The sequence below is a fragment of the Staurois parvus genome, unplaced genomic scaffold (assembly GCF_062004578.1).
Source record: "Staurois parvus isolate SC_StPar_1 unplaced genomic scaffold, SC_StPar_1.0 ptg000235l, whole genome shotgun sequence".
Classification (NCBI taxonomy): domain Eukaryota; kingdom Metazoa; phylum Chordata; class Amphibia; order Anura; family Ranidae; genus Staurois; species Staurois parvus.
Window position 1 is genome coordinate 6,229,534 of NW_028318031.1, and position 19,268 is coordinate 6,248,801.

At 40.3% G+C, this 19,268-nt stretch overlaps 2 protein-coding genes across 4 annotated transcripts in view; one reads left to right on the forward strand and one right to left on the reverse strand.

The window, feature by feature from the left end:
* Positions 1 to 315: 315 nt before the first annotated feature.
* On the forward strand, positions 316 to 8,791 carry LOC149460109 (receptor-transporting protein 3-like). 2 transcript variants are annotated; one of them, XM_089680176.1, is made up of 3 exons: positions 316 to 499; positions 4,930 to 5,127; positions 8,437 to 8,791. In XM_089680176.1, exons 2-3 carry the CDS (start codon positions 4,946 to 4,948, stop codon positions 8,783 to 8,785), a joined length of 531 nt encoding a protein of 176 aa, XP_089536302.1. In that variant the 5' UTR covers positions 316 to 499; positions 4,930 to 4,945; the 3' UTR covers positions 8,786 to 8,791. The 2 variants fall into 2 exon arrangements, with proteins under 2 accessions (XP_089536302.1, XP_089536303.1); XM_089680177.1 differs by having other exon boundaries at positions 4,942 to 5,127.
* Positions 8,792 to 18,139: 9,348 nt separating this feature from the next.
* The window catches only part of MASP1 (MBL associated serine protease 1), a 119,049-nt gene continuing 117,920 nt past the window's right edge, over positions 18,140 to 19,268 (reverse strand). For both annotated transcript variants that reach the window (XM_089680133.1, XM_089680132.1), the window contains one exon: positions 18,140 to 18,400. In XM_089680133.1, coding sequence (XP_089536259.1) covers positions 18,245 to 18,400 — 156 coding nt within the window. In that variant the 3' untranslated portion in view covers positions 18,140 to 18,244. The remainder of the gene's footprint in view (positions 18,401 to 19,268) is intronic.

Genomic DNA, 19,268 nt, shown 5'->3' on the forward strand with positions numbered 1-19,268 from the left:
ATTGATGTCATTTTAGTTGCATTTGGGTAGTTACAACGTCCTTGTAGGATTTGATTCTGAATACAATTCCAAATGTACACTATAGTCCCTAAACCCCTTTACAGCATTGGGGGTTGAATAATTTTGGACACAACTGTATAAGTCATCTTCAATTACAGGGTTATTGTAGTTTATCCTGTAAAACATAGTGAAGAGCCACTTTAAGATAAAGTCATGTTCAGGTATATTAATACAATAATGTCAGATCATCTGCTTATGAGTGTTTGATCACATGGGTGTCTTAGTAATGCAGCTGATGTGCCATTTCTTTCACTTCATTTATACTCTATTGAAGCTAGTGGAGTTAATGTTAAATTGCAGCAGACTGAAATAGTTTCGGTTTCCATTCTTTTCTCAGACTGCTGACTTATTGGGAGAGGATTGTCTACATTGCAAACATTAAATACTCTGCACTTCACCAAGAGAGAACTACCATCACACGCCAGTATCCACTATTCTGGTATGTATACCATAGTTTGATCATTTGTTAAATTATTTTTATTCCTATTCATACTATAGGACATCGATCAAAGCAGTTTGCTAGGTATTCACTTTGTTTCCTACAAATTCAGTGCAATGTTCCAGGTGCACTAGTGTAGTGAATAGCTCTGATAGATCCAAGGGTTGTTCTTGTTTGTCAAAATACATTTTGTATTTCAATGGTTTTTATTAATTAATAACAATTAACACAGAAGCAACAAATCACGCCCATACAGGGGCTATCAATTGCACATAAAAGAAGTAGAAAATTAAAGAAATCAGTGCTCTAACACCAACAGGGCAAAAGATCGCCCACGCAGGGGCTATCAATGGCACTTAAAGTCAAAATACATTTTGAAAATGTGAATTATTATTATGGGGATGTCTTGTAAAACATTGCAAAGAGTTAGAGGCTATGGGCATTGAATGTGTTACACACTAGTGAGTACTTACCTTCGATATATTTGTTTTCAGTATCTACATATTATGTAATGGTACTTGAGATAAACTCATCTTTACTAGGGGCACCAAGGTTGTCAACCTTACTCTCAATTATGGACACTTTGTTAATAAAAAGAGACTTGCTGCTCCCATTTGTGATTGCCCATGGGTAGGGGCAAGGGTCAGTAAAGAAAAAATATCAAACGCTGGTAAAAGCAGACTGCCCATGTGCAAATCCAAATCTCAGCCAATCTAGAATGATATAATTGTAGCCAGGATCAGCCCGGAATTTGTACAGCATAGCTTCCCTCTGCATCTGGCTTCTTTCAACTCAAGCAGCCAGCCAGGATGGTTTCACAGCTTACTAGGTAACTCCACTTAATACTGTAGCACTACCCTCTTAAGGGCCGCTGGATTTGATTTGGTCCCCCTAAGCTCTGCATGACCAGGCAACACGCATTTTCCAAAATGTGCTCTCAGAATCAGTAAAACAGTCCTTGAGATGTTTTTTAGTTGTTGGATGGTGACTAGGGGTATATGGGATGCCCAAGAAACTGTAGAAATTGGTGATAAACTTCTCAGCAACTATGTACAAAAAAGGTGGCCTGGCAAAATAAAGCATTGTTCTGTTCTCAGTGTACCTCCTCCTCTTCATCCAACTGTGCTGAAGGTATCCCTGAGCAAGGGGGTCCCAAGAGCTTGCAATCAAGCAGTCCCAGATGAAGAATATTTGGGTAATGCAACTGAATTCCCTTTCCCCTTATCCAGCCCAAGGGATGTAGGAGTACTCACACTGTCCTGCCCTGTCAACATGGTGGGTTGGTATCTGCTTTCAGGCCTTTCGCTGGGCTGGCTCCTTTCCTGTTAACAGGTTGTCCTACCAAGGAGACGTTGAGACAGTAGAGATCCTCCTGTCCAACTTCTTGCCTGTAGGTAGGTTCCCCTCCCTGAGGCCCCCTCCCAGGCTTTACACTTCAGCCTTCCTTTCAATCTATCTTCCACCCAACTCCCTCCTTTCCACAGACTCTGTCGTATTTGAGGGTTTATCTGGTCACCATGCCCAGCCTCCTGCCTGGGGATTGGCCAAGATCCCTCAAACATGCAGATATGGGCTTCCTCCCCTCCTCCTCCCCTGTTCCAGAAAGTTCTCAAGTTTCTGGAAAGGTGGGAGGGCTTCAGACCTGTAGAACCTCCCAGCCTGTCCTGAGGTGAACTCACTGCCTTACTCCCAGACTGACTTGTCCCAGGCTGCTACTCAGCCTCTATCTAAAAAAAGAGAACAACAAACCAATCTAGCTAACCTAGAGGGTGTTAAGATAGCAACATCTGTTTCCAGAAACAGACACCCACAGGTCTACAATTACACCCTTCTTTTCTATTATGATTAACTACCACAGTTATTAGATGCCAGTTCAATATCCAAGAATACATATACCAATTAATTCAGCATAGAGATCTGACTTGCTGAACAACAGGTTGTTGAGCTGTATGACTACATGGAGTAGTGGAGGATTGATGGGGTATGCCTTTGAATTCAGACATAACCCAAAAGCTTTCACTACTTTTTGAGTCTGTAAGGGACCCTAGGACCTGGGGACCTTTCATTCTGTCTTTTTATCTATATACTTATGAATATATACTATATACTTATGAATGCTTTTTCATGTAATACATATAGTATAATTGTTTTGTTTTGGGACATAGTAGTCATGGCAGCTTGTCAAGATACAATTGTGATAAATGATCTGTGAAAGACTGTCTTTAAGCGCTGTCCTGTGGAACATGTACCAATGCAAAAAAAATTATTAATACATTTTTTTTAGCAGTTAGCAGTTCTATTAATAGGGTTTAACGGGCAACAATAAAATACACAATTCCTATTAAAAAAACATGTTTGAGGGATGTCTTAAACCTGCAGATGAGGTGGCGCACCTCTACGGTATACTACAGCAAAAAGATGGGTTTTCCCTTAACATCCATAGACGACCCGTATTCAAGAGGGGAGTCTGGTATAGATTGTAAGGAGAGACCCAATAAATAAAAAAAAGAAAAAAGAGCGTGGGGTTCCCCTAAAAATCTACACCCACAGGCCAATTTATTAGTTGCACCTGTTCAATTGCTTGGTAACACAAATTGCTAATCGGCCAATCACATGACAGCAACTCAATGCATTTAGGTATGTAGATGTCGTGAAGACGACTTGCTGAAATTCAAACCAAGTATTAGAATGAGGAAGAAAGGGGATTTAAGTAACTTCGAATGTGGCATGGTTGTTGGTGCCAGATGGGCTCCTCTGAGTATTCCAAAAACTGCTGATCTAGTGAGATTTTCGTGCACAACCATCTCTAGGGTTTATAGAGAATGGTCCGAAAAAGAGAAAATATCCAGTGAGCTGCAGTTGTGTGGATGAAAATGCCTTGTTGATGTCAGAGGTCAGAGGAGAATGGGCAGACTGGTTGCTGTAACAGGCAGATGGTAGGGTCAGAATTTGACGTAAACAACATGAAAGCAAGGATCCATCTTGACTTGTATCAACGGTTCAGGCTGGTGGTGGCGGTGTTGTAAGGGTGTAAGGGATATTTTCTTGGCACTAGCAAGGTGTACCTAATAAAGTGAGTGTATACCAAACCTTTAATCCTTGATATGACTTTGATTTATTTTTTAAAATGAACGCCATGCAAAGCAAAAACAAAAAAAAATAGTTAGGTCCCACCCAAAAAATCATACCAAACCCAAGAAAGTGGGGATAACACGTTTGCACCTTCCTCTTGAACCATCCCAGGTCACATACTCTCAATATGGGGAGGGTGTCTTGCCAGGAGAGTGCCCAGCAAAGCATCCTGTCCCCATATTGATGGTGATGACCATATTTGATCAATGTTGTCACCTGGGATCCCCCACCCTACCTTTTACATTCACAGTGAATCCATCAGCAGCACATCTTTTCGGTGGTCAACATGTTTTGTTTCCTTGGGTTAGCATGCATTGTTCATTATTAGTGATGGGCTGCATGTTTGAGTTGAATGTATGTTTGACTCGAACTTGGGCCGTTTTTATGTTCGTTGAACACATGTACAGTACGGATGTTCGGTGAGCTATTCACCCACTGCGCCCTGCACCCTGAAAGTGAATTGCACCTGACCACCTTAGTATGTGAAGGTATATAGGACCCATATGAAAAGAAGGAGGATTGTAGTTGGGAAAGGACAGGTTCAGAAAGAGTGAGGTTAAGGCCCTGCGATTTTTCGTGGTTCACCTTCAAACATGATATAGATGTGAAGTGATCAAAAATACAAAACAAACTGGATGTTGTTGTTAGAGAGGCGGTAAAAATAAGAGAATATTGTCTACAAACATAAATTGTGGTGATAAACAGCCACCTCAATGCCTTGGATGTCAGAGTTGGAGCTAATAAGCGGGGCAAGCGGCTCCATAGCCGGGGCAAAGAGGGGTCGGGACAGGGGGCAACTCTGCCTTGTCCCACGTGAGATAGCACATTGATCAGACTTATAGCCCGCATACTTAACATACGTCTGTGGATGTGCATATAGGGAGGAGATCCAAGCTAGGAAATTTGGGCTGAAGCTCCATCTCTCAAGGATATAATGCAAGTAGGACCAACATGTTGAATGCTTTTTGCACATCCACCTCTATTTGTTCCATATTTGAAACAAACAGCGTAGGCATATTTTAACCTTTAAGAGCCGGCATAAGCCGGCATATCATACTGTTTCTTTTGGGCTGCATGCTGCTGTCTTTATATTTTGTTGTGGCCTCTGCTAATTTGGGAGTTTCAAATGAATGATATCACCATGTGTTCAATCCTGTACATGCTCACATAAGTTTGCACAAATGTACAGATGAATATTTAGAAGTCAGATATTGTATTATTAAATATGAAGCAATAATATTTGGTAGGAAAATAGTGGGGAAGCAGTTACAACATAAACTCATATAATTCATATCTAGTGTTTTTGTCAGAGAAATGCCCAGGGAACCATCTGGAAACATCTGGATAGACATATTTGATGAATTGCAAAATACAGAGTTGGAGCACAGATATGGAAAGATTTGGATTCTACAGTTCAACTACACTTTGAGAGATACTCTGACCCAGGAACAGAGACAAAATGGCTGGAAGATAACACAAACCACCACTAATGCCAGGTAATAGCCCAAAATGTCCCATCTCTGTTAGTGCTTGTGTGTATATGCATGATGTACAACAGTACAGTATGTCACCACTACCCCTTATCTTCAGTTGGCAGAACTTTTTGTTACAGTATGAAAGAAAATGCATTAGTCTGGGCTAGAACACCACCCCTATATCAAGGCAAAAATTACAATAAACAAGTTCAAACAGAAAACTTAAAGTGGAACTTTAGTGAGAAAATTAAGTCTTGCTAGATCACTTCAGACTGGCCCTTTTTGTAGGTATAGCTATGTAAAACATTAAAAATAAGCACCTATACTTTTAAAATCCAGTAATACACTGTCTCACTCTTCTCTGCACATGTTCAATTGCTTTCTATTTTTGGCTCTCTGTCTAAAATGTAGAGTCGATCTGCTGACAGAAAAATGTAGTGCTGCCCGGAGGCACTGGGCTTCAGCAAAATGGCAGCCTCCAGTAAGAAGAAACAGGAATGATGCTGGAGGCAATTTATAGCACATTTTGGTAGTGTAATTATTAATGTGGAATGTATGTATTAATGTGGAATGTATGTTCCTTACTAACGAACATTATTTTTTTATCACGTTATTAAGCGTAAAGTTCCACTTTAAATACCAAGTTCAAAGCCATAAAAAAGATGACAAATGATGAAGTGTGCTGGTTACATATTATTCTTTATGACTGAATGAAGAATGCTAAGTAAACAATTGGCTTCCCCTGCTCATCTATAAAGGCTGGCAACTTCACAGCTTAGTCTAGGTTCACATTTGTATGATGCAGGATTGCATGCAAAATTTTGCACGTTCCCGCAGCACACAAAAAAATAAATTCTTAATGGCACCCAAACCCACCTTGCTAATGTGCATGTGAAATTGCGCAGCAAAACTCATGCTAACAACACACAAAAAGATGCATGCACCTTTGTGTAATTTTGAAATGATTAGACTGTCCTTAACATGATACACCAAAAAGCGCAAAAATGTGTGCGCACTGTCGTACCTATGTAGGTGTAAACTTTGCTTTACTCAGGATATTGTACCCTGTGCATCTTGCATTGAGGGAATTCGTAAAAATCTGAATTACAAACCAGTAGTAAGATACTACAACTTGGGTCTAGAGTACAATAACTGTTTTTTTTTACATTGTGCTTTATTGTGCAAGTATTGTACACAGTAAAATAAAACATTCTCCAGTAAACTATTTGTTAAAATTCTTACCCTAGCGCTTGCAGTTTGAAACTTTCAGTGTTGCTGACTCCTGCTCTGTCAGTGCTGCTTATCTGAACTTCTGGTCTTCACAGGAAAAGGTTCCCAGTAGATAGTGCAGTCTCCAATCAGCCTGTTAAATTGGAGAAAGGCAGAGAGAGGAGGGGAGAGGAGCAGGGGAGTATCCTGCCATCCAAGGCTACAGGGCTGTGTGTTTCTATTGATAAGGGCAAACAACTCCAGTCCCTGCATGCAAGTGTGGCTCCAGGTATGCGGTGAGAGAAAGGAGCCAGCCAGAAACAGGAAACATGCGGCAGATGTCATGGCAAAAGCTTTAGGTGGTTGTAAAGGCTCAGGGTTTTTACCCTCGTGCATTCTATGCATGAAGGTAAAAAACCTTCTGTGTGGAGCAGCCCCCCAGCCCCTGATCCTTACCTGATCCCCATTGCAATCCAGCGATGTGCATGGGAGCCTCTGCTCTCCGGGAACTCTACCCTCTCATTGGCTGAGACAATAGCAGGAGTCATTGGCTCCAGCTCCTGTCAATCATAGCCAGTGAGCCAATGAGGAGAGAGAGAGGAGGGGCTGAGCTGAGGCTCTGTGTGTAAATGGACATGCAGAGCAGCGGCTTGGGGAAAAGCCTGCTTGGGTGCCCCCATAGCAAGCTGCTTGTTTTGGGGGCACGCAGCAGGAGAGAGGAGCCAAAAGCGTCAGTGGGGGACCTGAGAACAAGAGGATCCAGGCTGCTCTGTGCAAAAACATTACACAGAGCATGTAAGTATGACATGTTATTTATTTTTAAACTTGCCATTAATATCACTTTAAACTAGAACACAGGCAAGGATTAAAAGATAAAAATGCTGCATACTCAGTAGGTGATTAAGTTAGTTGCTAATACTCTTAATAGCTGAGTTTATTCTATCTCGAAGGAAACAAAGTTCTCTACTACCAAGATGGCTAACTCCATCTAGAGACACATATAGAGACACTAATCATTAATAGGGAAAATATAATCTGCAGGGAGTTTATAGGCAATACTATTGATTAGTCCTTTGCCCTATGATTGCTGAATTCAGGCATAGCCTACAAACTTCAGATCCTTTAAACGCTGATGCTGAATGTACGCTGTGCTTTGCTTTTATTATATATAGTTAGATGCACTATTTTTTATAGTTATTCAGACATCTGAGAAGCATAATAAGGTTATATTGGAAGTAACAAGGCTAGTCTGAATTTATAAGTTTACACAAGTTTCACATCAGCATTATGCATTTCACTTATCATTTTACAGTGTGTTCTCATCTAATAAGCAATGATTACATGTATTCTATAGCTTACATTTGTAAATGCTCAAAGTCCACACACTGTAAAGTTTGTTTGACAAACAGAAGCTGTGACTAAAGAAGTTGGTTAAAGGTAATGCTGGCTAATTCCCATGGCTTTTATTTAACCACTTGCCCACCAGAGAATTTAGAGAATTTACCCTCCTTTCTGACCAGGCCATTTTTTGCATTTCGGCGCTGCGTTTCTTTAACTGACATTTGTTCGGTCATGCAATTGAGCTTTCTTTTGGTGGTATTTGATCGCCTGTGCATTTTTTATTTTTTGCGCTACGGTATAAGCAACAAAATACCAACAATTTTGAGAAAAAAACAATATTTTGGACTTTTTGCTATTAAACCAGTGCACAGCCATCCCGAGCAGTGTGCCCGAGCTTACAGGGAGGAAGACTGTTTGTAAATAAAACCCCGTCAGTGATTGTCGATAATCACCAGTCGGGGACCCGGTGATTGACATCCGTGGCCGCGAATGGTGGTGTGGGTAGGGCGCGCGAGCGGCAATGCAAAATCGCATATATATACGTGATTTTGCGCACCCATGCTGCCGTGTAGCAGTATATTTGCTATACGGCAACGGGTAAGCGGTTAAAGAGACAGCATGGACATATCTGTATATACAGAAACTGCCAATAACAATGTAATTATGTGTTAAATGCCATGGTATTATAATGCTACTGGGTTCCAACAGCATGATTCTGCCTATAATCACAAAAAAAAAACCAAATTCTCCAGTTTTGCGTAATCTGTTTTGTTTCAATAGATTTACCTGCTTCAGCTGCAAACATTTTTGGAACTCTGGACGAGTCACACTTATCTTTCACTACTGCCTTGGTAGAACTAGAAGAGGCACAGTCTTGCTACGGTCATTTAATCAATCGTGTCGAGAGTGTAACAGTAACTTCTATATAAAACCTACTTTCGACGAGGAAAAGGTAGAAACAATCCTCAAAAATGTTATTTTAAAAATCAGAAAAAACTGCTATAGGGAGAATATTGATATTGGTGGGCACAATAAAGACCGACATGTATTCAGGACCAAACCTCATGAGAAAGACCTTTGTGAAGCTTGTGCTGAAGGAGTGTGTAATAAAGAAATTGATGTTGCCTAGTCTGAATTTTTGTGTACTTCTCTGTGCTTTGACTACCAGTGCTTGCATCACTATGATTCTACTTCACTCTGATTCACTTGTTAAAACAGTTTTAAACTGAGGCTCCAGGTATTACCCTATTTATAAAACCAAAACATGGGTGTTAAGCCGGCCATACATGGGTTGAATTCCAAAAGAAATATTTTTCAAAATCTTTTCTAAGAATTTTTGTTTAAATTTCGCACCATTAGTCGGCCACAGCAACAACAATTTTCGAGTGATCGGCCATGTTGGAAATTTTTTTAAAAAATTAACGAATTTCTAATCAATGATAGGAAAATCGTGTGAGAGACGTAATTGAAAAAGAAATGAGCATGAGCTGTGACCTAGAAAGAAAAGAAAATTCTTGGCCACGAAAATTCTTTTCTGTAGCAACATGAGGTGAAATTAAAGGCTTGGTTGGTTGAATTTCGAAATCAATCGTAGCACCATCGGATTACAAAACACAAAAAATTTCAGATTTTCTAAAGAAAATTCATACGGAATTCGACTCGTGTATGGCCTGCATTAGGATTTGATTTCCAGTTCCACATGTTATACACTCAGTGACCACCATGTTATTAGGTATGCCTGCTCTATAAAGTTTTGTAAAACCAAAATGTTTTATTTTAGTTTGAATTAGATAGGTAATAGTTGAAATGCCTGTCAGGTTTTTGTTTTTGCTGCCTAGTGTCCCAGAGACACAGATCTCCCCAAAGTGGTGATGGAATATCTTCCTTTACCCCTGTGCGATCCACATTTGTGCGGGCATGGCAGCCCATTGATTTGAATGATGCAGAAGTTGCATGCACCATTTCAAAAAAGCATCCACAAGGACCCACTCACTATCACACTGTGCAATGAAATGTGTGGGGGTGCCATTCAGAATGGCAAGAGAAACATGATGCAGCTGTGGATGGTTGCGGGTGCAGGAATCGCATCAATTCCCCCAACCAACCCGCACTGTGCAGACTAGTGTGAACGTAGTCTTAAATGGCTGTCACTAGAACAGGTTTCCTTATTGGATGATTTCCCCTAACCTCCTGTTACTATAAAAAACTCAAAATTGTTGGATTTCCCATCACTTTCTCTACTGGTGATAATAGTCAGCAGTACCAAGAGAGAGGACGAAATGAATCTGTGAGGGACAGACAGCAATACAAACCTAAAATGGGTCTTAATCTTTACCTATTCTATCCAAAACTAAAAAGAAAAGTTATTGTCTTTATGCACACGAGCTGATGAAATTTTTGCTGTCTGAAGATGTTGTGGTAGCCACAACTATCCATATCCTGACATTTTCACATACTACTGTTTCTATCATTTACAAAAAAAACCCCAAAAAGGTGTTAAAAAAGATTAGTCAGGCTTGTTTAAAGGCTAAATGTTTCTAATTCCCAGCTCTCCCATGTACCAATATGCCGTTGATGTACCTCTGTTGCAGAAAAATAAAAGCTTTCTTTGATTTTTTTAGAGCAAGGCCTTACCTTAGCCCCTGGTGTGTTCCACTTAAAAATTCATGACTTCCTGGTATGTAGATTTAGGACATAAAAACCAGTTAGTCACAGGAAGCAATTCACCAGCTGACCTCATTAGCATACACACCCTGCACCCATCAACTATGTTTGCACAGCATCTCCCCTGTCATCCCTCCAGGCATGTATTTGTCTGGCTTGAAAATGTAGGCTGCCACAGCTACCACTGTTTACATGGCATGGCGTGGCTATGTTTGCATGGCATCCTTCTAGATGGGCCTGGGGACTCTGGGGCTGCATTCAGCACGCGAGCCACGGGTTGAACACCCCTGATGTACTGAAAGGGCCTGCCTCATTGGATACAGAATGAATGGATATAAAGGTGGGTTCTCCTATTCCAGTTTTGGTACATCTAAAGGATTGTATAGTGTATGGCCACCTTTATGCGCCTAAAATGAACTAGTTATAATTTCAGTGCCATTAATTTTTAATGGCACCCCAAAAGTAAAAGAGGACACACATTTTGCTGGGTGAAAAAATGAGTGTCAAACGCAGCAAAACACACAGTGAAAAAACATGCAAACCTCAACACACCAAAATGTCCCATGAGCTACTTTGCTGGATGTAGGTCAGCCGATTGAAATCAAAAAGTTGAGCCATGCATGCTGCAGGAAACATGAGCCAAAAAATGTACTGTCCCGCTACGTTAGGTCTGAATGGGGCCCGAAAGTGAAATTGGTGTGTTTACACAAGAACAATGAGACTCCATTCATATCTATCACTCCGTTCACATTAAATGGTAACTGCACCCCAAGCATGGGTATCAGGAACATGTTTGCAGTGCATTTTGTCGCACAACAAATATGCTGCAAATGCACCAAAAGGTGAGGTAAAGAAACGCACCATGCTCTGCTCATGAAAGAGTTCTGGAGCTTCTTTGGAGCATTTGTCATGTGTAGGGCAGTCCATGACCCTACGCCCCCCAAAAAAAACATGTACACAGATGTGAATGGGGCCTGACAGCTGAGTGTCTCTGTCCACTCCCTCCTATATACATGTGTAAAGGTGGCCATACACTATACAATCTGATTGCACAATCTCTGTAAAATTTCCTTTAGATTTACCAAAACTATGGAATAGGAGGACCAACCTATGTACCCATTCTCTCTGTATCCAATCAGTCAGGACCTTGCACTACATCAGGGGTGTCCAACCCGCAGCCTGCGGGCTGAAGGTGGTCCCAGAGAGCTGATTATGTGTCCCAGGCTCATCTGCAGGGACTGTGGGAATGCCGAGCACACATTGCAGCAGTGGTAGCCTACATTGATAAGCCAGGAAAATGTACCCCTGGAAGGATGCCATGCATACATAATTGATGGGTGCAGGGTGCGTGTTAATGAGGTCAGCTGCTGAACTCCTTCCCGTGTCTTACTGTTTTTTATGTCCTACATCTACATACCAGAAACTCATGAACTTTTCTGTGGAACCCACCACGGGCTAAGGTAAGGCCTCGCTCTAAAATAGAAAGCTTTTCTTTTTCTGCAATAGAAGTATATTAATGGTATATTGGTACATAGGGGAGTTGGAATTTAGAAAAAAAAGGTGAACTTAACTTTTAAGAAGGCAGAACGTTCCAAAGAGCTCAAATAGCTACTCTTTACAAAAGTAAAGTAGAGAAAGGCATCTTTAAATGCAAATAAATCAAACCTGAGGGGGCTACAGCAGCAAAAGATGGGCTCCTATGATAGGTTGACCTCAACTTAATGATTAGAAAATCTTAACTTGATCTGACAAATATCAGTTGATACAACATGCAAATGGTGGGCTTTAGTGATTCTAAAGGCTTTTTTTCTAAATAACAAACATGTCTATACTTACCTGCTGTGTGCTGTGGTTTTGCACAGAGTAGCCTGGATCCTCCTCTTCTCGGTCCCCCACTGACGCTCCTGGTCCCTCCCTCCTGTTGGGTGCCCCCACAGCAAGCAGCTTACTATGGGGGCACCCAATGCTCCATGTATCTATTCACACATGGAGCCATGGCTTGGCTCTGCCCCCTCTCTCAGCTATCCTGGGACTCCCTCTCCTCATTGGTTCCTGCTTCTGTCTCAGCCAATGAGGAGAGGGAGTCCCGGGATAGCTGAGACTCCAGCGCATATTGCTGGATCAAGAGGAGGCTTAGGCGAGTATTAGGGGGTGCAGGGGGGGTTGCTGCACAGAGACAGTTTTTTACCTTCATGCATTACCATCATTCAATCTGAAATAGTCTGTATACCACAAATTATATCTCTTCAACCCAACTCACAATGTAAACTAGAATATGGTTTGAAGAGAAATAAAAATGACATTGAAATACCTTGATCTCATTTTGTTTTTGGTTGTGTATGAACCCTGTATATATTGCAGACAAGTAGCTCTTAGCAGGACAGATTATGAAATCTTGAAAGCTGTAGAACAGATTATGATATCCGTATGCACCTTTATTTGGGGGCAGTTTTTAAAATGACACTAAGAAGGAGCCGCTATAATCCATAGGTAGAGTAATCGTCAGAACAGGCGAATATCATGGCAGTGGCAGGGAAAGGACAAGCAGGGTGGGAATATGGCTGCCCTGAGATGGTGGCATGCTCCACTCCTCCTAACACTGACATGAGGGGAACAGGTTGGTCCACATGGCAAGGATCAATGGCAGCCAAAACTCCTTAGGGCTCTCTGCAGGGGGCACTCTGGAGGTACTAAGTGCCTCCAGAGTGTCCCCTTTACATCCCCCAGAGTGCCCCCTTAGTACCTCCAGAGTGCCCCCTTTACAATCTCCAGAGTGCCCCCTTGGTACCTCCAGAGTGTCTCCTTTACATTATCCAGAGTGCCCCCTTAGTACCTTCAGAATTCCCCCTTAGTGCCTCCAGAGTGCCCCTTTACATCCTCCAGAGTGCCCACTTAGTACAGTACAGTTGTGTAGTGCTAAGGGAACATTCTGCAGGTACTAAGGAGGCACTCTGGAGGAGGATATAACAGGGCATTCCGGTGGATGTAAGGGGGCACTATGAAGGATCTAAGGGGGCACTCTGGTGGTACTAATTTGTTACGCCAGTGTGCCCCCTTAGATCATCCATAGTGCCCCCTTTAATTTTCCAAGTGTCTCCTACAAATTTCCTATGGATGCTTCGGTGTGGGCTCTGGAACCCTTCCTAGTCTGGATTGCAGACAGAAGCATGCCACTCACTTGTATGGTACTGGCACTGGGAATTTCGCCCAGCTTTATAGTATCTGTTTTCATTGCCTTTCTGGAATAGTACAAGCATTGTAGATTTGCATGATGCCTTTGATAATATGACCTCCAACTGTTCATAAAATTTGGATAGCCCTAACCATTGTTTTTTTATACCTCCCGCATGCTACTATCTTACCCTTTAGGGCGAATTTGGTTGAGGACTACTACTTCTAAATTGCTTATGTATTATACGACCAGGATGAGTTGGTTTTGTTACTGCTTGTTATGGCACCATTACTTGACATTTAACTGTACATATTTGTACTTTCATTCTTTGTCTAAACTTCTTCAGTAAAAATCATTGCAAAAGAAAAAGTGTCCTGTTCTCTTTGTATTGCTTCCTTTGTGTGAAATCCCTGGTATTCTTGTCAGACCCTCTGCTTTCCTAACAAAAACAGACCACACTAGGCATGAGAGCAAAGCACAGTCAGTTCTCTAGCTGTGCTGGGAACTCAGCCTGCTCTCTTCCAATGATTAGACTTGTCCTGACACCCCCTCCCCTTTGGACAGCCATTCACTTGGAAATCCAGTGTCTGCCGTTTCTCCTCTCCCAGCTCTCTGTTCTCAGCTGCATAAGGAGCTTAAGGGGTATGTGGTCACTTATAACATTAGGAAAAAGGTTATTTAGAATGTTTTTTTTTATATTTATACACAATGTTTTGCCTTTCTTTTCTATTTTAAACTGAATGGATTGTTTTACAAGGAGAGGGTTTACATATACTTTAAGATCTACTATTCACTTTTGTGCTTAATGAGCACTGAAAGATTTATGAATGTCGTCACTGTTTATATACAGTAGATGCTTTGCTTGTACTTCTTGCAGCATTTTTTATGGGTATCACATGATTATGAGTAGATACTCTGGATATTCTCACACACAAATGATATTCTAATGCTATACTAATTTTCTGGAAGTATACTTGTTTTGTCTGGACATATTTTGGATTCTTTTGGATGCACTCAACCATTCTTTCAATTTTGTTGGTTTACAAGTGTAACCTGGACTGTAGTTGATAACTGCTGACACATCACAAAGCAATTTTTCATATCCTCTGGGTATAACTCTATACAAGTTAATACTTGAATGAGGTTCCTTTAAGTGCCATTTTCACCTTTCACAATATTTTTTAACATAAAGTTATTTAACACTGAGCCCGGGTGTTTTAAAGATACAATGATAGTCCTCCTCTACATCATTCAGATGTTCAGTGGCAAACTTCAGACGGGCCTGGACATGTTCTTTCTTGAGCAGAGGGACCTTGCGGGCACTGCAGGATTTCAGTCCTTGTCGGCGTAGTGTGTTACCAATTGTTTTCTTGGTGACTGTGGTCCCAGCTGCCTGGAGATCATTGAAAAGATCCTCACGTGTAGTTCTGGGATGATTCCTCACTGTTCTCATGATCATTGACACTCCATGAGGTGAGATCTTGCATGGTGCACCAGACCTGGGGAGACTGACAGTTGTTTTGTGTTTCTTCCATTTGCGAATGATTGCATCAACTGTTGTCACCAATTTTGTAGCCCAGTCCAGCCTTGTGTAGGTCTACAATCTTATCCCTGACATCCTTGGACAGCTCTGTGGTATTTGCCATGGTGGAGAGTTTGGAATCTGATTGTTTGATTGTTCCTGTGGACAGGAGTCTTTTATACAGGTAACAAAATGAGATTGGCAGCACTCCCTTTAAGAGACTGCTTCTAGTCTCAGCTTGTTACCTGTATGAAAGACACCTGGTAGCCAGGAATCCTGCTGAATGATAGGGGATCAAATACTTATTTCCCTCATGAACATGCAAATCAGTGCATAAATTGTTAGACATGCATTTCTTTAGAATTTGTTGTTGCTATTCTGTCTCTCAGTGTTACAATACACCTACCATTCGATTTTTAGACTGATCATTTCTTTGTGAGTGGGCAAACATTCAAAATCAGCAGGGGATCAAATACTTATTTCCTTCACTGTATATTCATTCACAAATACTTTCCTAAACAGTCTTTTAGACTACAAAAATAGCAGTATCTGTGTTTTTGCTGTCACTTCAGTTATTTTCTTGCTATTTGGAGTCAGTTTCACCTGGCACTTTATAAAGGTCCTTGGTACATATACTTTTAGCAGCAGAACGTTTTGGAGGTGTTTCAATGAATTTATCATCGTAGTTCATGTGTCCTGTGAAATTGCCTCTGGTTCCACACTGAAAATATTAGAAATTGTTCAAGCTCTTTTTAATGTGTTGTAGAAGTTTATGATATTCTTATTGAATCCTGTTGACCTTTTTTGAATTGTCACAGAACAAAGGAGACATTTTATAATAGGACACAGATGGTGAAAAAAATCAATCGCTACTCCATCCAAAATGAAAAAAAAAAATATATACATACATACACACCGTGAATCTACGTATTTATATTGTCTTGCGTCTACAGCTCAGTATGGTAGTTAATGTCTCATGGTAACCATGGACCAGCATAGATCAATATCCCCAAGGAACATTTCCATAACGTTAGTTAGCATTAGGCAGTTTATGCTGTTAAGGATATAGGCAGTTCAAAACCAAAAGGGTTCTGTTTTTTGTTGTTTTTTTTTTACTTTTTGTACAATTTGCCAACATAGCAAATAAAGGAAAATGTAGGTAGTTCCTAAGTATATGTCATTAAAAAAAATTAATACTATAAGATAGGAAACAGAGTTAAACAGTTTCCAGGAGGACCTATTGAAACATTTATTCATTCCTTCGTTAGTGATAAAAAATACATTTCTACAAAGTCAGGTGACAGAGGTAGGGGTGCTTTCTGAATGGAGCGGGCCTGTGTGCAAGATCACAAGCCAACCCCCCTTCCTCAAAAAAAGGAAACCCAGAGAAAAAAAACAAGTTGGTGCGAACAGTGTGCCACAGGGAATGGTGGATGTAGGACTTAAAATTTGAGCCTATGTACAGAGTGCAGGGGTCAAACATATGTAATGTAAAGAAAGCAGGTGTCAAGGGTATGTAACATATAAACTGCAGGGGTCAGGAATATGTAATATACAAAGTGCAATATGGGCAGCACAGTGGATAAGTAATTAGCGCTTCTGTTTGAATTCTGCTTGATCTGAATCCCAACCATTGCCTGTGGCTCTGCCAATATAGTGATCACCTTGAGGTTGCACAGTGCTACATAGTGGATGACAAAGCAGACCTGAGCAAATAAACAGCTGTATAATGTCTATTTTATGCACAGATGACTTGTCTTACACTGTCTGAAGGATAGAGTCCATATCGCTCAACTTTCTGAGACGGAAAAGAGGGACACCTTTGTATGTAGGCAAAGGATACACCCCATACCATACCCCATTCACGCAGATCATAAAGACTGAATGCTCTGAAAATGATTGGGTAAACCCACAAGATCTATTTATCACTAAGGCTATACCCACATGGAAGAAGAATATATTTGAAATATATTTTAAAAATATTCTTCCCAAATATATTGCCATATGTTTGAAAAACTACAATTTTGGCCATATTAAATATATATCAAAATATATTTCAATAAATATATATATATATAATTATTTATTATTATTACACAGGATTTATATAGCGACAACAGTTTGCTCAGCGCTTTACAATATAACGGGAGACAATACAGCAACAATACAGTTCAATACAAGAGGGATGTGAGGGCCCTGCTCCTTGGAGCTTACAATCTAGATATATATATATATATATATATATATATATAGTATAGTAAAGGGCAGTGTCTGACAGGGCCAGGATACTCAACACTCACGGTATGTGTTTATACTTCAGGGGGGAGTGACAAAATCTTGTGGTGAAGAGGTACTCCCTGAAGAGCTGAAGGTTGAAGGTGAACATTGCTGCCTGAGTTGTTTTTCTAACACTTCCTGCGGAATCTTTTGGTGAAATAGCACAGAGTTAGGCTTCAAGCTCATAGTGGTTTTAAACCCTTAACTATACACAGTGAAGTGACTAGCCTTAGGTGATACAGAGAGATGAAACAAATTCTCCTCCATAAGTTGCACCTGTTTATCTACTGCAATTGACCTGTACAGCCACATAAAACTCAGAGATGAAAAGGATTTTTCACAGACTCACAAAGCAGGGGGTGGGGAGCTGCAGTTACACAATATGCAGGAACTCTGAGAGCTGATTGGAGGGAAGGGACACACCCCCTTCACTCAGCACACAAGAATAGAGTTATGGCTGTCAATCACAGGTTGTGTGCTGGCGATCCCTCCCCTCTCACCTTTTTAGCTGTTGGTCTCAGGAAAACTTGTCAGAAGTTACTCATTCTGACAGCAGAGGAACTGGGCATCAGAGACAAATGGCAATGCTTTGGAGAGAGGAAAGTAAACACTCTAGAAATGTGTGTTTTGTTCATATTTCATGTCTGAGGTGTACAACTTCTATACAGGGAAATTTTAAGAGCTGTTCACTGAGCAAAATGGAGGTAAACGTACTCCCAGGTACCCAATTGCTTATAGTTTTTCTTTGACAACCTGTTCAGTATGGCAAACACGTCATCTTTCTGCAGGGTGACCAAGAACAAAACAGTTTTTGAAAGTTTTGGTTTTAAAGGAAAAAAAAATGTGGATATTGTATCATAAAACCCATGCTTTATTAAATAATTAGTTTTTTTCTATTTTGTAACAGAATTAATTTTATTAATAGTTCACTCCACTTGTTGCTTTTATCCAGTCTACATTTTTATAGACATTTGAATATACACCATATCTGTCACTATCTCCACAGCCAACTCCCCAGGACACTGTTCCTGCCAGATACCAGTTATTTTTGTGTTGACTGAAGGTGACCATTGGACCACCGGAGTCACCAGAGCAGGCATCCTTCCCTCCTGAAATAAAATTGAGACTGTTAGTTCAGTATATGCATTTACCTTGTAGCAAAACTGAAAAACACAGTGGTCTTTGGCTGATAAGGTTTAAAACAGTGTGCAAAAGTGTAGTAACACACAACAGTGAAATTCTTAAAATCTTAAAAAAAAAAATCTGATTTAACCACGTCAATACTGGGCACTTTTACCCCCTTCTTGCCCAGGTAAATTTTCAGGTTTCAGCGCTTTCACACTTTGAATGACAATTACCCGGTCATGCAACACTGTACCCAAACTAAATGTTTTTACCATTTTGTTCACACAACTAGAGCTTTCTTTTAGTGGTATTTAATCACCACTGGGATTTATATTTTTTGCTAAATTAGCAAAAAAAAGACTGAATATTTTGAAAAAAAAAAGTCTTTGTCACAAAAATTTGCAAATAAATAATTGTTCTTCATGAATTTAGACCGAGATGTATACGGCGACATTTCTTTGGAGAAAATAACCCAAATCAGTATTCATTATTTAGTCTGTAGGAAAGTTATACAGTTCACAAACTATGGCATATATCTGAAAATTGATCATACCTGACAGCCAATCTAATTTCTTGAGCCCCAAAAATGCAAAATGGACAGTACAATTTATTTCATAAGAGGCATGGTGAGTTTTTTGAAGTTGTAATTTTTTTGTTATTTTTTTTTGAAAATTTATAAATTAAAAAAATTATTTTCACAAATTTTTTTTACATACTGTCACCAGTGCAGTACAGTGTCATTATATAACTGGTGTGGCGATGATCAGGGACACTGACTGGTGACAGTACAAAAAAAAAAAGGATAATTTTTTTTAATTTTTGAAAAAATTTGTAATTATTTTTTTATTACAT

Excerpts from the sequence above, each read along its gene's own strand:
- LOC149460109 (XM_089680176.1), top strand. The coding sequence starts at position 4,946 with ATGCCCAGGGAACCATCTGGAAACATCTGGATAGACATATTTGATGAA. Across the intron at positions 5,128-8,436 it reads CAAACCACCACTAATGCCAG|ATTTACCTGCTTCAGCTGCA; the intron begins GTAATAGCCCAA and ends TTGTTTCAATAG.